This window comes from Phalacrocorax carbo, chromosome 1 (genome assembly GCF_963921805.1).
Source record: "Phalacrocorax carbo chromosome 1, bPhaCar2.1, whole genome shotgun sequence".
NCBI classification, from domain to species: Eukaryota; Metazoa; Chordata; class Aves; order Suliformes; family Phalacrocoracidae; genus Phalacrocorax; species Phalacrocorax carbo.
Window position 1 is genome coordinate 33,079,346 of NC_087513.1, and position 17,555 is coordinate 33,096,900.

Here is a 17,555-nt window from a genome sequence, read left to right on the forward strand (position 1 = left end):
GCCGAGCCGTGAGGCGCCCGGAGGGAGGCGGGGGCAGCCGGCGGGGTGGTGTCGCGGCGGCGGTTGCGAATCACCGCTTAATTGCCCGAAACGTGTTAAAAAGAAAAGGTGAAAGTCCCTTTCCGGCGTTGTAAATATTCCGGGGGCGGGCAGGTAGCCCGGGGCGGCGGCGCTGCTCCGCTCCCCTGAGGGTTAGCCGGCTGGGCCCGGGAGGAGCCGGTTGCCGCCACCGGCGCCCCTGAGGGCAGCCTGGCCTCGCCGCCCTCTCGGAGCGCCGGAAAGCGCGTCCCTGGGAACAAGTCGGGGGAAAGAAATGTCCTCGGCGGGTGCAGTGACCGGTCTGCATGAAGCAGAAGTCCGCAGGCTCAGCACACGCAGGTCCGTGTCTCGCCTTGTCTTCGTTAAGGGCAAAAGCGAGGCTAAACTCCCCTGAAAATGCTTTTTTTTCTGCATGCTCAAGCTTTCTGTTGTGGTATCTTTGACTTTCCTGTGTATAAGCTTCACACCTGCCTCTTCACTGGGATGTTCCCCCACGCTCAGCAGGCAGCTGGGGTTACACAGCCCCCCCCTTTCTCCTTGTAGAGACACAACCTGAGCATGCAAATCATTCTGGACCCCAGCCCCCTTCCCTCCTCCGATCTTGGCACGCAGGTGACTGCGTGGCTCCCTGGCCCGGAGAGGAGCTCAGTGAACTGAAGGATTCATTTGTTGTTGCGAGCAAAGAGAGGGTTATCGTGATGCACCAAGTCATGCTTCTGGAGAACAAGTTATAGGTCTAGGAGGTAGCACACTGGGGAGAAGTAATAGGTGTGCATCCTGCTGGACAGCTGGGTTTCAGCTGAATCCAATGCAGTATCACACGCCCTCTCTCTGGCCCAGTCTGCTGAGCAAAGGCCCAACAGCCTAACGCACTATTGCTACAGCTGAGTGTTTTAAAGTCATTAATCAGCGCTTTGCCCTCAGCTCCTGGCATTGGTTTTGGGAAAAAAAAAAAAAGACAATAATAATTCTGCTCACCTTTTTGTCCTTACGGTGCATTTGGCTCACATTTTCTCTATGGACTGGCCTTTTTTTCTCTATGGATTTTTGTTTTTCTCTACAGAATTTTTTAAAATAAGTGATGGTATCCCCACGTAATCTCATTAATTCAGGACCCTGCATTTTAAGAAAAATGCCAGTATGATTTACAATGAAGCTTAAAAGATAGTTCTATTGTAGATTCTGGGGTCGGAGGGTGTATGTCATATGTGAATGCCCATAAAACCTGAACTGTAGCTTACTGCTGCTCTTGGCTGTGTTTAAAAGAAGGGAGGAAGTAGAATGCCAGCTGGCAACTCCAGTAGCTGGAAAAGAAGTAATAACAAGGTTGTCCTGCCAAAATCGTTCATCACCTCTTCCTCAAAACAAAAGTAGAAGTGAGGAACAAAGGTGGGCCTCTGAAATACTGGATACTCAGCTACGTTTGCAGTGCAGATACCAGGATGACTACAAAGATACAAACAGGGAAACTGGGACTGAGAAAAGTAGAATCCAAGAGAAGTAAGGAACTAGGGAGGATGATGAGACTTTGGGGCCAATGACGGCAGGGTGATGATGGGAGAGTCATAGATGAAATAGATTTTTTGTAAAAAGGACTCTCTAGAAAGAATTTGCTTAATGAAATAAGGGGAATTTATGTTATCAAGATCCATGTGCTGGCACGCATCACAGAAAGAACCAGCTCTGAAAGTGCCACTCAAAGTCTTAGCTGGGCTCTCTGCCCTCCTGTTTTCTGTTCTTCCGTGCTTTCTGCCGCAACAGATGAACCCGCTGTTCTGCCAGCTTTCCTGAATTTGTGCTTGCGTTCAAGACCTGGCTTATTGCTCTCATTACATATCTGCCTGCAGACTGGTGTCCCATTTCATGACCCCTTACATATATTATGAAGTCCATAAGGCAGGGAATAAGTAACATAGCAATATGAGAGTCAGAGTGGAGAGATACCACAGAGTGTTTACTGACAGCGAAGGCTAGTTAGTACCTACTGAGGTGTGACACTTGCCTGTTGTATTGACGAACATTCCAGTCAGGGAAAATGAGGTCTGAAGGGTGTTACAGAAGGACCACGAATGAATGTGGCAGCTGGGCAACGATAATGCTTTCATGCTTCAGAAGAAGAAAGTGTGTTCTGAGAAAAGAAGAAATCAGGAGTGTTAAGGAGAGATGACAGGGAGAAAAAATATGTTTTGGATTATCAATCATACCATTTCCCAAGTAGCAAGTTACAGGATTCTCTTCATTCAGTGCTGTCCAATTATGTATGAATAATTAATGAGTGAGAATGTACCTGCAGTGCTCTGAAAATATAACTGCGGCAAGGTCAGAGAGAAAGTATCTTTTGGTAAGGTATCCGATGAGATTGGGGAGAAAAAGAACAGATAAATTTACACAAGCCTTTTCTCACACCCCAAAATCTGTCCATTTAATCTAACTACCAGTCAGTCTGATAAAAGATAAAATGCTTCTCACTAGAAACTCAGCCCTGTGAATAACAAAGATGAGCAAAAGTGACTGAAATGTCATACCTAGGCTGCATCGCTGAGAAGGAACAGTATCGGATGGTATCCAATTAGCTAATTCAGCTATTAAAATTCTTTAGAGAGAAATAATTACGTATCTTTATTACTCACGATAAACAGTTAATGAACAATATATAACATTTTATGTTATAATGTTTGCTGGTCTTTAATAAACTTAAAACCTGAAGAGGTACAATTAGATCCAAGGTTCTCTCCATTGGTTACCAATTTTAAATCTCAAAATCGTTTTCTTGACTGGAATATAGTTACTTAGCCATGGTAACTTTTGTATCTTTAGTATTCAATTCTATTTACTATGTCCAGAAAATAGCTGAAATCCAGAAAACAGTAAGCTTAGTGAACTACAGATGTTAAAAAAGTAGTCAGGACAATTGATTTTTTAAGAATCAGCATCTTATACTCTGCAAGTATGTTCGAGGGTCATAAGAACAGTTACTGTGTGCCAGAAAATGAAACCAAAATTCTGAAACCTCATTAGATCAAGAGATAGATCAACTGAAAAGAAAGAATTATTCACCATTATGGAAGGGGATTATCTGATGCAACTGAGAGAACAAAGAGAAATCAACTTCCACTCCAACTTTCTACTAATTAAAAAACCCAGTCCTAATCAGAGCTATTTGTACCATTCCTTCTGGTTTTGTTCTTTCAGGAAGTTAAACCACTGGTTAAGTTGGCAAAGCAATAAGATTTTCTGCTGACAGATTTGTGTCAGTGCTGCCTCGTGCACAGACCAGTTAAGGGTTTTTCAAAGGCAAAGACACTTTCTTTGATGTTCGCGTGCCCTTTGGTACAACCTGCAGTGTCAACACTTCGCTGTGTTAGATTGCAAGGCTGGGTAAGCGCGGGGAAACTGCTTTACTACCATGTGTTGTGCATATGGTATCACCAGACTTCTTGGTGCAATGTCCCTTTTCTGTTGCTGCCAGACATCCTTTTTCTTTCCTTCCAATTCATTTTCAAGACAAGGATTTAGTTTGTTACAACTGCCTTCTACTCTTATCATCTCGACTCTTCAAATTACCCTACATCAGCATCCAAAGTTAAAAATGTTAATAAAAATTCTCAAAATCAATTTTTATTGATGACCAAAATATCGCCTTCCCCCATTTCTTCACCTTCTAGCTGTCATTGTTGCATGCATTTAGCCTATTTCGACTGTAAGCAGTCTACAATATTGTGCAATTACTCTTGGTATCAGCAATATACACACCTGAGGACAAGAGCACACAAAATTAAATAAGCTGCATCATAAGCCATTTGGGAAGAAGTGTGGTACTTTGCAAAATTCCTAGTTCCTTCTAATTTGAACCAATTATTTCTTAATCAATAGTACAGTTTACCTCAAAGTTTATTTAAAGGATCCTCTGAGAACAATTAGAAGTTATTAAACAGTAGAGAGGCAAAATATTTGTATCATTCCTCTTAAGGTCAATTTCCATGTCCTAAATAAATAAATATGCATCTATATATGTAGACTTGCACAATTTTTAGTGCTTTACTACATTAAAAAAAGCAGAAGGAATACTTTATAGGAGCATAAAGAGAATTTTCTTTCTATCTTTTTGTGTATTTGTATGTCAAAACCTTTTCTTTCTGTAAATATTTCTAAATACGGAGTTCCAAAACATCAGGCCAAAGGGAGTTTTGCCTCATCTAAAATTCTCCAAGGACCATCCCTGGCACAGGAATTTGTCTTTAAAGTACTCCTGGAAGGAGTCAAAGTAAACTTACCTACTTACACAAACATCTACCGTGTACAAAAATACAGAAATAAAGCAAGCAGGCCTGGCTTTTTGTTTGTTTATATATAACTATACTCAAGTTCAAAAGTCCTTGTGTTGTGCTGCTGTTGTTTGCTCCAGCATCAAGTGCTCTAAGTCCTCTGACACCCAGATCAGGGTCTTTAAGTTCCTACAATACAACATCATTTTTTTCTTGTAATAGAGCAAATACTAACAGTAATCATACACAATAGCAACTTTGTATTATGGATTGAAAGTTCGATTTTTAAGATGAAGGACATCAACTAATCTGAAAGTAATCCTGTGAGGTGTTTTTGACCTTTTCTACTTTACAGTAACAGTGCAGGCTCTATGCAGTGAATTTAATGTTACTTGCAGCAAGTATGCTCTTCCTAGTCACTTTTTTGAAGACTCTTGGAAGGATCGCAGTAGCTCATGAGATCCTCAGAGCACAGAGTGAAAATTACTGTTTATTTTTTTCATATTTGATGTAAAAAATTTATTTTATATATTTATTCTTTCCAAGGGCAAAAAGTCTGCATGGCTCGGAGAGTGAAGCTGCATCTAGCAAACAGCTAAAATAAAAAACATTTTAAAAATAATTTTAAAAAGACAGCTGCCAGCCGCCCCAACAAGAGGAAACGGAGGTTTAGGAGAGTTGTCAGGGACCCTGAGAGCTGTTCAGCAATGCAAGGCAGCTGATACACCAGAGGCAGTGAGCCAGGTAGCCAGTTGCCCATTTCAAAACAGAAGCACAGCCTGGAACGGAAAAGATGATGGGATCATTCCGTAAGGAAAGGTTCTGGAAAGCTGTCAATCAGACAGACCAGGTGAACAGTTGATTTACTCTGACATTTTCTAGCAAGCCCACTGGCCCACCTTTTAATTTTTTTTATCTCTACTCTGCTTTTGCTCCCTGGTCCTCTTCAAGTAGGGTTTAACGTTGTAAACCAATGTAGAGACATGTCAAGGATAGAGAAAGGAAGCCCTAACTTTGATCTCTCCACATCCTTTTCTCTAGGGGTTGCTTTATTTCCATAATTACTAATTCAAAAACCAGATTAGAGCAGTCAGAAGCGCTAGCTCTAAAGCATTTAGTGCTTGAATTATCAGGAAGAAGAGCTAAGACATTAACACTTTCTTTTGTACTGACTGCCCCTTCTAAAACTAGCACACAACAGACAAAAGCCCAGGGCACGGAACAGGCTTAGGTACAAAGTATCCTTATATTTGGTCAGCAGTCATAGTCACGTCTGAAGTTCACGGAAGTAATTGTGGTGAGCAGTCAGCTTACCTTGCACAGTCCTGTGCCGCTCCCTGGAGTGTGCAGACGTTATTCTGGTTTATCTGACTTGTCATTAGACTTGTGTTCTCCAACTATTCCACTGCCCAAGTGGCAGCACCGTTGGTGAGTAGTTGGGATATTATGTTGCACAGAACTTAGAGCCTGAAACACTCAGATACCTTCAAGTGCTGCTGGCTCATGATTGCACTAATACATTACTCAGCCTTCCTCCACCCATCCTTTATCTGTAACCTTAGAAAGACTTTTTTTTACTCTTATTTTCTTTCGGGTCAAGAAAGACTAAAATAAAATTGGGCCTGTCCTAAACTACCTCGCACCAGGCACACAGTGGAATGCTGTGATCTCCCGTGGCTGACAAAACATTTGTGTGGAATTTAAGAAATTTGTTTTGATCTTCAGACCCATAATTGTGTAGCAGACTTACTGAACAGTCCACAGAGGAAAGAAATTAATAGAAGGGTGATAGAAGGGCTTTACAGCTTGCTCTCCGCTTTTGAATTCTTTCTGCTCTTATAAAACAGGCAAGTAAATAGCCTAAATTAGACTCCCTTAATTAGTGACAATAGCCCCATTCTGGTATCTGATGTCCATTTAGTCTTGCACAAGTGTTTCTTACGTCAACCGTTAGCTACCAAGTGCTGCCTGCTGCTCAGGATCTACGCCCAACACTCACAGGCTGGCACTGAAAGCATTCTGCACCGGAGCATGTATCAGCCTTACGCTCTCCCTCCTCGGAATGAGGAGGCGTTTATGTGCTCATGGCCAACACTTCAGTCCCCTGCTGCGCAACTGGGAAACTGACTTGCCTTTGCAAGGGAACCAGCCGCTTTCAAGAATGCCTTGTAGGATTTTAGCCTCGCACTGCAAAGCAACACAAACAACAAACAATTCGGAGGGAACTGAACACTGGAACTGTAGGTAACTTGAAGATAACTTGAGACAACCCACACAGACCATTTTTTTAGAACCTGCTTTAGTAACAAAAAGCGTGGTTGTATATACAATGAGATGAAGCCTTAGATTAAGCCGCCTTCTCAAACTTCTTAACTTCAGTTGTTACTTCAGTTTGCAAACATGGAAACTTGCATGCATGCAAGTTTCTTGCCTCGGAAGCAGTACTCAGGAATATCTCAACTTCCATCATGGCCAAAATGGGTAATGAATCACCTGTGCCAGGAAATCAGCAGAGGCCTCTTGGCATCTTGAGATCAAATTCCCCAAGTCTGCTGTTTATCCCCAAACTGCCCACTTACGTTTCTTGCACTTTTTCCTAGCCAGTACAAATAACACATTCAGAGCATGGTTCTGAACAATTTAATCATTTTATTTACCATTTTATTTATCATAATACACCCTAAGCATCACCACTGCCAGTCAAGATTGAGTATAGTGCACCAACAACAGTTTTCACCAATAATACTTTCTTGTCAGATTCTTAACAGGCAAGAAGTATTAATTTATTCCTGGAGAAGGCATTTCAATACATTTCCCTATTTTGGGCTTCAAACACATCTATTTACGCTCATCTAAAATCAACTCTGTTTATCAAACAATGTGAAATAACTATAGAGCCATTCATTTTAAAACAATGCCATTATTTTTAATTGTGTGGCATTTATTCTGGAAAAAAATCTTTGCACTGTAATTCCTACTGTTTCTTTCTTTCCAGTCCCTTCCCCATACCTTTTCTGCCAAGTTTTCAGAATTTTAAATTGTTTAATGTCTTTGAGTTGACGTCAGGAAGAGGTCAGTTTAAGGCAGTGTCCTAATGGGTTTCTACACACTTGGCTAAATGCAATGTATTGTCATTTTTACTTAAAGGAACACTTAACTGGAATCGAACATAGTTTATCAGACAGATAGGTCTCAAGATGCAAACTGTATTTTCTGACTGCTACAGAGAGACCTTTTCAGTGTAGGCCAATATACTCGTTATGCTTTTCTTTGAGTACCTTTAGAATTTTTGTAACAAAATTGTAGATATTAAAAAAAATTACAACCACACACAAACTTTTGTTCATGGGGATGTTTATTTTTGTCTTCAATGTTTGTAGGGAATACGATTTCACTACAAAAGTGTCTCAGAGAAACTCCATTCAAAGTCTAGTCTTAAGAATGAAGGGAAAATATACTTTCGGCTGTACCAGTCCTGAGCAAAGTTTAAAAAAAAATTTAAAAAAAAATCCTCTAGAGATAGGAAGCAGCACCAATAAAACCAGAGGGCCTCTTACTGATATCCACTCGTGCTTTCTTTTCTGCTTGAGAATTGGTAAAAACTTAGGTAGGAAGAATTATTTTATTAGAACGTGGACCTAAGATTCACAGTCCCAACCTCTCACCAAATACCATGCATTCTTTTACAGTTCAGGGCCTCAGTTGTACTTTCCACTAAGTAGTCAGGACTGCTAACAGCAAGACCCTTGCCCCCACGGTGTGACATTTTCTCTTACTTAAGTTGGTAAATAAATATTTATTTAATATACTACTTTTAATAAATATTTATTTCCTATCAATATCAAGTTCCTGAAAAGTTACATTGTTCTTAGAAGTATACTACTCATAGCAGTTATAAAACTTCTGATAACATCAGGTCTCAAAATAATTCAAGTGGCTAACATTCTGTCTCTTGTTCTTTCAGTGAAAGGATTTCAAGCCATTGGTAACACTCAGTACTTAACGGTTTATCCAGGACATTCAGATTCAATCCGACAAAGTAAATACTTCTAAGAGTCAGAACAGAAAAGGCACTTACTCATTTTGGGGAAGACACCTGGCAGGTACGATTTTTATTTTCAAAATAACAAGCCCTTTTTCTGACAATAAAATCTTTAAAAACTCTGTTGGACAAACATAAACCCTATGAATAAAACCAACTCATGTACCCCTTCCAAAGAAAGGTACTACCGACACTGAGAAACTGAGAAGGGTGAAAGCATCCAGAAATACTCAGTAGTTTTATTCACTTCTGTGATATTCCGGTAGGCTATCGCAGCTGACTAGAAGAAAAAAATCTCCTCCAAATAATGTACGTTTTACAAACTGAAAGTCTCAGAAATTTCTGGACTGTTTCTTATTAGGTACTCGTATCAGCAATAAAATACAAGATTCTAGTGTGTTATAACCAGGAACATCATCACCTTGGTTACAACCAATAACCCGTGACTCCATCCAGAGGAGTAAATCTTTTATCAGACTTCCTTTCAATCGAACCATTGCCTCAGTGATGCTCTGTATAAGGCACTTAGTAAATTTTAAGAGCATCTGACAGTGCTGTTGGTAGTTTTGATTTGTCTGTGAAGATGCTCTACCAATGCTTCAAGATTAACGGGCTAAGGTCTGGAGTAATCACTGAAAACAGCCATACAAACTACTGGCCACAAAACTCTCTTCAGAAGCCACATCCGTTCAAGTCTAGGTTTCTCATTACCCTTTCTGCATAAAGTTATCCTTTTTCTAGTAGTCCAGGAATCAGACCCTTTAAAATTGGGTAGTGTCTAAATGTACAAGAGGAATCTATTTTGTTCCTGACCAGCTCTTTAATCAAAGCCCTTTCAAGAAACGACCTGTATCCAAGAGAGGAACGTTCATGGGATTTACTATGAAATTCACAAAAACCTGCAACTATCTTTAGGCCAAAAGTCACTGAACCAACAGGTATTAAGAAGTATAAAGCAACACACACCTACAACAAGCGTGGGATGTTGCCTACTTCCAATACAGTACACAGAGAAAGGAATACTAAACACACAAAGAAGTCATTATAAAACAGTTTTTCTAGGTATTATTCTGAAAATACATTTTCTTTGTTCTTTTCCCCTTTTATCCTCCATCTTTTTTTTGGACTGAGGGTTTCTGAAGGCGTTTGACATTTTAGAAACAGAAGCTACACAGGATTTCTGTAGGAAAGCTGAGAAAGTGCTCAGTATGCGTGCATGCTCCTCAGATCTGTTTCTTCATCTAGCACCAAAAGCGTTTTCCTCCACCTTTCAAAAAGCCTCCAGGTACTGCAAGTTACTTGGCAACATTACGCCTCCATCAGTTGGAAAGCGTTTTGTGTATTCTTCCGTGTTTGGAAGCCTCCCAGCAAAAGATAGAGACCATTTACAGAAATGCAGATATGGAGGCCAGTAATTGGCATCCCAGAGCACCAGCTACCTCGGCCAGAATGCTTCAGTGGTACAGGATTGGTGTAATAAGTTTGCTCAGCAAGAATCTATTCAGTAAGTCAATTATATGGAAAAAGGACAATGGTTACAATATTGAAAGGTGACCTCTAAGCTCCACAGATCTTTGTTGGTCTTACAGAAACCAAGATATAGTTGAAGAACTGGGAATAGCAAATTCCCCACTTAAAAATGCAGGCATAATAAATTAACACTCACTGCATCTACTTATACTACAGATGTTATTAAAAAAAAAAAAAACCAGAAGAGAGAGGAGGAGGAACAAGAATGTGTTTCCTTCAGAGGCGGGAGTAGTGACACTCAACAAATACATGTAATCTTAAGAGACTTCCCTTGCTGAGATTAATTCATAGCTGAAGGCCATTACAGGAAGAGACGATCAGTCTGATGGCAGGTTTTCTTGCTCAGAGATCTGTACCATCAGGAACTGGGCTTGGCATTGAAGCATTTGGATTTATTCTGTGCAAAGAAGGATGAGCTTGAGATAGATTATTCATGGATCGTAGTTATATATGAGATGCGTAAGAGTAGCAAATTAGATCTCTGTATTCCCAAAGTGAGTTTTCAGAAAGTAGAATCAGCCTGACACCTCACTTGTCTTAACAGATGCTAAGTGACTGAACACCTCCATCCTTTTCTAGTGACAAAGTACCTGCAACTGCCTCTGAGCCAAACAGAATTTGTAGTTTGTAGAATCTGGTGAGCTTGAGAAGGGGGTAAAGAGCCAAATGTCATTAGCCCTGGTTACATATATTTCCTTCTTCAGTATACTTTTGCTTCTTCAGACAGAAGAGGAAAATGATGAGCACATGGTTAGCAGGTTATTGAGAAACAGATTAATACTCTCTTTTCCTCAGTTGTATTCTCAATAGCTCCATTGTGAGTTAGAGCTCCAATGGTCTACAGCCACATTTCTTAAAACCTTGAAGTTTAAGGGAGCTTGTTCACTTTCCAAGCACTTTGACCAAGATCAATATTTATGCACAGCGAACAGTGTAATCAAAGATTACACGTTCCCAGGTAGCCTAGATCCTGAAAATGTAGTCCTGAAGGGCTTCTTGCTCTGATACTCCTACCTCTGTCAAGATATGCCATACTTTCCACAAAAAAATTAATATTTTGGAAGTATTCTTTGAATTATTGTTACTGGAGCATTATTTTTTCTGGTGGTAATTTTCTTTCTAAACGTATGGGACAAGGCGTGATTAGATAGTGTTACCATGTTGTCTTTTACAGACCCCAAATGGTACAGCAATCTCTGGTAATCATTTTTAGTAATACTCATTTGAGCTATGGAATATGCTTTTGCCCTTCATCTTCCATGTTTAACTCATTAAAAGTACAGCTAAAACTTCCTGTGCACGTTAAACTGTCTCCTCTTCGAGTCTCATGTCAGTGGACAGAGCAAGTTCTTTCAGATGAGTTTTCTCTTTCCCATTAATAAAAGCAGCAAGATTAGAATTGAAAACATCTCCTGAGGGATTAGGTATTATACCGTGGTGGTTCATTTTAATTAATTTTCACCGATACAGTTAAGCGGAAGCTGTAAACAGCTCCTGCATTACTAAGACTCCTGGTTCTGAAACTAATTTGTTTGCTGCATTTTCTTTCACTGTTTGAATCCAATGGTGTAGTTTAGGCGGTGGTGACGACACCTGGACTCCTAGGCCTTGTTCGTAGACCTATCACAATCTTCTTGTGTAATGTTTTAGGAAAGTCACTTAAAACATCACTTGCTGTTGGGCAATACTATTTACTAGCAAGCGTGCAGCTATCCATTGCCGTTGCACCATTTGCTCCATTTGTAGCCATCTGGGCGGAAAGTTACAAGGATTTCTGTAAAGCCTTGATTTGTAATTAACTTGAAGTACTTCTCTGATTTTAATTTAGTAGTTAAATCTTGTTGATTCTTGTTAAAACATGGGTTTTTCTTTAGATGTCAAACTAAGCTCGCTACCTGATTGTTGTCTTAGCCAAATCTCTTCAGTCTCTTTTAACAAAAGGAGAAAGTTTCTCATCTTGTTAAAACTTGACAGTACAACAGAAAACCAATTGAGCTTCCTCAGCTGGACTCATTTTATTGTACAGCTTTTGCTAGTTTCTGAAGTTTCACCCTTGCAAATTGAGACTGCGTTGACGTAAGTCAGGGCACAATTTCAGGCAAGAAAAACCTTCAAAAGCTCAAACAGCATTTCCAGCACACCCAAATCTTAACATTGATAGAAGCACGCATTTGCAAATTATCACAGCCAAAACCAGCATTAACCTATCGTATTCCTGAGTAAGCACAGGCCAGTTTTACTACAATTATAGCAGTGGCTGCTGCCTTTGGAGAAATTAAATTAAGTTGCATTTCTATTTCCATATAGTTTCTGATACTTGAAAGGAAGCATACCCAGACACCCTAGTGGGGAGCAGAGTCAAATAAAGGCATGTGACAGAAAAAACCAAGCAGATACAGTTAAAGAACCCTGGATGTACATAAGAAGGTCACAATAGACAGTTCCATGCCAAACCCATCCTGTATAACAAAGTACAACCAATTAGCATAATGTGGGAAACTGTCGGGCTTGTGAGACAGGAGAGAGAAAAATTAAACAATCTAAGATGCAGAGCCATACACTTGGGTCAAGTTTAGAATACCTGCCTGAACACTATAGCGCCCTGGTGGAAACAAATTATAAGAAGCATTCTAGCTTATATGGCTACCTAAAAATGTGCTATCCGTAATACTAGCAAAATTAAAGTGCACAAATTATAAAATCCAAGAAGATTTTGAGATTTTACAATCTATGCCGCAAAACATCAAATATCTGGAGAAACATGTAATAAGTTAAAACTTCAGTCATAGTCTTATTTTCAAGACTTCTAATATCAAGAACTTTTAATATATATTTTTTTAACTGTCACTTCTGTTTGAGTCAAGATTTTATATGGTATAATTTAACCTGCTACTAAGTAGAATAACTTTTGTTTATCTCCGATATACGTACTTAATTGCAGTTAAAAAAAAAAAGGATCATAGTCTACAACTGTATATTTGTTCTTTTCCTTATACCACCTATAATTAGTGGCAAATTTAGGAAGATAAGAGTCTGAATTACTGTACACTTTATCATCAAACTAATTATACTTAATTTTTCCCCCATTTCCACCCCATTTTCCTTTCTGAAACCAGACAATTAATCAGCACATAAAGGAACTAATTTACATGGAACACTATCACAATTGTCTTTGTTGGGTCACCATTTCATGAACAACCCAGGATGTATGGCTGTTGAAGACTGGTGCATATATAGAATTTAACAAATAACAGTTCTTACGTAGAGAGCAGTCACAGAGAAAAATAGCTAATCAAAACACATTACAACATTACATTTTCACTTTTTATAAATGGAGTAAAGATGCTTTTAAATATATTTACAGTTAGAAAAAGGACTTAGGATTACTACAAGTCAAAATTATTTAGAAATTATGGAAGTGAAGTTCATTTAAATTATAACATTATGAACAGAGTCAAATGCCCTATTCTACTTAGAATTTGTCTACTCTGCTGTCAGTATTGTCACATCCCTTTAATCACAAACAGGCAAAAATCATCTTAACTTTGTTTGATGCCAAAACAGGCATCATTGCAATGTAAACACTGGCAACGAAACAGTTCAGTTAAAACCACCACAGCTCAATTTTCAGATCCTAGCTGACTTGTATTGTATCTGTGGTTAGAAATTGCTATTCCATAAAGAGCAGTGAGACTTTTCTGCATTCTTTTTGATTATAACTTGTACCACATTTTTGAGATTATTCTCTAGAGACAGCTGAATCAGTAAAATCCACTCCATCCTCCCTTCCTTCCAAAGCAAATGGCTACTTATTTCCGAAGATACAAAGAGACCTCTTGTTGGCAGTGCTGGGTGGTTTATTCACATAAAGTTAAATGAAAATACGTTTCCCATTTAGTGAACTACTGGTGATAGATTATTATTTGTTTGCAAGGAATTCTGAAATGTGTTAGCATTCATTACATTTTAAATTAGAAACACATTTCATAAAACATCTTCCCATGAGATTTGCTGTCATTGAACTGCTTACTTTAAACAATTTCAGCTCTCTTGTAATCCATTACATCAGTATATTCTGCAAATAGTCCCACCTAAAAATAAAATATAAAAAAATAAAGTTGAGAAGCATGTATTTTTCTTTTAAAAACTAGTGTATGTTATTCTGAACACCAGCCCAGCCCCAAAAACATTTAAGAACCTTAAAATGCATTGTTTTACAGATACTAAGGTTTGGCCAGGTAATGGCAATGAACAGACATCCTATTTAGTAAGATAAAGCAGAATACATAATAAACAGGTCAGTAGTTATCCATCTGAAATAGCCTATAATTAACATTTGAAGTCTAAAAACTTTAAACAGCAACACCAAGGAATGAGGTATGTATGTTCTCAGATATCACATCAGACTTCCATTTTATGCAACTAACTGTATTTCACAACTAGCATCTTACAAAATAGAACAGTACCATTGTGCCTGTAGAAGTACTGCATTAAAAACAGAAAAATACATTACTACAAGAAACCACCAAACATCACAATTGTCAGGGGCTACAAAAATCCATTGTTTTAGCTGTTAAGGAGACATATCATACGTTGGTAATAATTTAGGGCTGGATTCACTACCAAGAAGGTCCATCCAACTTTTACATGGGCTTAAAAATATATTTATTTTGAATGAAAATGAATAGAATCACAGGAGCATAAGTGGACTACCTCGCTAAAAGGAGCTAAATGGACTTTTGTACTGAACCTGAATCTATAATTTAAGATCTATACATGGATTGTGTGTGTGTATCAAAACACTTATTGGTTGTAAACAAAAATGCAAAATCTGTATTCACAAAAATATTTTATTGGTAATTTTACATAATACCAGATGGGACTGTAAATAGTTCTGCTCTGTATCAGCATATTGCTAAGTGCGTAAATGTTGACAGTTTATGTCATAAAAGTAGGGTACTGAGTTTCTTCATATGATTTATGACATAATCTATCCTAAAAGGCCAAATCAAAATAAAAGAAATTGATTCGGGAACAAAAACTTAATAGTATTGTTATTTCCTTATTCTTGTGCAACATCTGATATTCCTGCAATGAAATGATAAGTGACTATATGACACTAGATAAATTTGGGGCAAGGAAACAGCACTAAGCAGAAATGAGAACCGCACTTCTGTTAGTTTTAAAGCTTTTCCAAATTTTCGTATTTCCAAACGTTAGTTTTTGCCAAATGCATAGTCGTCTGAGGCTCCATATTTGTTACACAACATAGAATACCAGTGTACAGTGACAACGTAGTACTTTACCTGAATTGTAAGGTTAACCAATCAATGCTTATAATGTGTTTTCTGTTTTGCTTGTAAACATTACAATAAGTGTTTTAAATGTGAAAAAATATTGGTAAAACCATCAACATAATTCAGTAACAGTAATCTAGTAAAATGTGTCAAACATTGGCAAAAATTCATACAAATGTTTTATTTAATAACATTTTTCCTATTTAACCACACCAAGTACCAGCAGGTGTTTTTAAGAAGATAATTATTATGAAAATTCTGTTGCAGCAATAGTTGATTAAGTTGTTCTCTGACTTGCATACATATAACTATGTTTCACAATTCTCAAATAATACATATTTAGGCAGCTTGAACTATGTTATAAAAATTTAAATTCAGTACATGCCAATAGTAGAGACTCCAAGAGTTGTGTTAGAATTCACTAAACTAAAAGTGAAAATGGACTTACCAATAACACTGCATAATGAACATTCAAACCACATTTTCATGGCACCTTTACACATGAAGATTAAAAAGTTGGTCTGAAAATGCTTTGTAAGCATTTGTAGATTGCATTTAAATTATTGTTTCTACCACTGAGCTTTTTTTCTTTTCTTTTTTTTTTTTTTTTTTAACAGCATAAATTATGTTCCAGTCAACATACCAATTGTGCATGGACAATCTGTCATGAAAATGTGGTAACAGGTGACAGAAGTTATGTATTTGCATGTTTTAGAGAGAAGAGACTAAAGAAACTGGAGGAAAGAAACTTTAATGAGATTCCCCATTCAGCGACGATGCTTCTCCTCTGGGTGAAGATGACCTGGACATTCCCCTCTCTGTGTTGTCAGAGCTAGAACCACTCTGACTGTGTTGATCTGCAGAAGCAGCACTGGAAGCAGGTGGTGACTTAGTTTTCTCCTTAAAGTCTGTAATTATGACTGTCAGATCTCCAACGGTAACTTCCAAATGCTGAGCGCTACTTCGATCCACATTTTTCAATCTTGGCCTAAATAAAGTGAATAATCTTTATTAAAAGCACACACATCATCTTATTATCTTGTCTTCCTCCTCCTTTTTAGGAGCTCTGGAGAACATACACGTGTACGTAAGACTGCTACGTGCAACATGTAATACACAGGAGAACAGTGTACCACAAGGATTTATGGTAGAGCGTTTCCTACTATGTTTTACATTAAAATAGCCGAACATAATACATTACCTTCTCCTAATATTATTTAAAGGTGGACCTTACAAATAACGTAACTGGGCAGCAACATGGATGTGTTGCACATGTGAAGGTTTTTACTTTTAAAAATTAAGTCTATCTTTAATGTGGCTTCAGAAGTTATAAATTTGATCCAGAGGAGCACCTGTCTCTGCAGCAGCCTTAAGTAACAGTTCTAAGTAGAGAACAATGTTCAGTAACGAAGATGCTGATGTCTGTCTTTTGACAGCACAGAACAGTGTTAAGTTGCAGCAGGTATTACTTCATTTCAAAACCTCTCTAGGACTGCTAGTATACTATCTGAATGGGACTTTATGTTCACAGTGTAACTCCTGACACATGCTGTGATTTAAATTATGTACAGAGCTAAGTATTACACATGGCATTAATAGGGTGTGTCTCTTCATCTCATCTTTCAATTGTTTGATTTTCACAATATAAAGACCAGAGAAGAATACTTTGACTTATATTCTGCTACTGTATTTTTCCTAGTGACAAGCATAAAGTACTTTCAATTTACTATTTTCCTTTGACTGCCATGAAAAACTGTCACCAGACAGCTGAATTTATACAATCAGTTATGAACAGCATAGCTTTATGCATTTAACTGACTCCACAGCTTTCACTAGCTCAAGCTGCAATAAAATAAATATGACATCACACGTTAGCAGGTGTGGTAACAGCAAAGCCCTAGCCTTTACCCTGTCATCTGACTTTGAAGTAGAATTGGTTCCCAGTCACTTCAGCTGAAACACCTCATGCCTTCCCTCCACTGGAGCAGAGACAGGCTTTGACATCTTGTTCCCCTGAGGCTGAAGGAGCATGACTGAAGAATTTAAGAGAAAACTGAAAATCTGTTGCTCTGCAACATGGGAATGGAGAGAAAAATTCAGCATTATTAACCTGCATACGTGCTGTGCCTGGAGCTTATTAACTGTATTGAGTGTTCATGCAGATTTGTATGATTGTTTCCAGCAAAAATACACAAGTTTTCAAAGAGAAAAAGACACCCTTTTCCCAAAGGATACTGAAGAAATCTGCTTCAACTACTCAAGCATTCTTAAGTTGCTATCCTACCCAGCAACTCAATTCTGTGAAAAATTGAACTGTTTGAAGCATTTAAAAAAAAAATAGCCTAGTTATTTCAAATAGCAATCCTTAATGCAAATCTCAAT

At 38.3% G+C, this 17,555-nt stretch overlaps 1 protein-coding gene and 1 long non-coding RNA gene across 3 annotated transcripts in view; one reads left to right on the top strand and one right to left on the bottom strand.

The window, feature by feature from the left end:
- The first annotated feature begins 37 nt into the window (after positions 1–37).
- On the top strand, positions 38–16,189 carry LOC135312671 (uncharacterized). The gene is made up of 3 exons (XR_010372356.1): positions 38–378; positions 8,269–8,407; positions 15,791–16,189. It is a non-coding gene; the product is annotated as an uncharacterized LOC135312671 (long non-coding RNA).
- Positions 14,009–17,555, bottom strand: part of YAF2 (YY1 associated factor 2) — a 28,745-nt gene continuing 25,198 nt past the window's right edge. For both annotated transcript variants that reach the window (XM_064447980.1, XM_064447988.1), the window contains one exon: positions 14,009–16,161. In XM_064447980.1, coding sequence (XP_064304050.1) covers positions 15,924–16,161 — 238 coding nt within the window. In that variant the 3' untranslated portion in view covers positions 14,009–15,923. The remainder of the gene's footprint in view (positions 16,162–17,555) is intronic.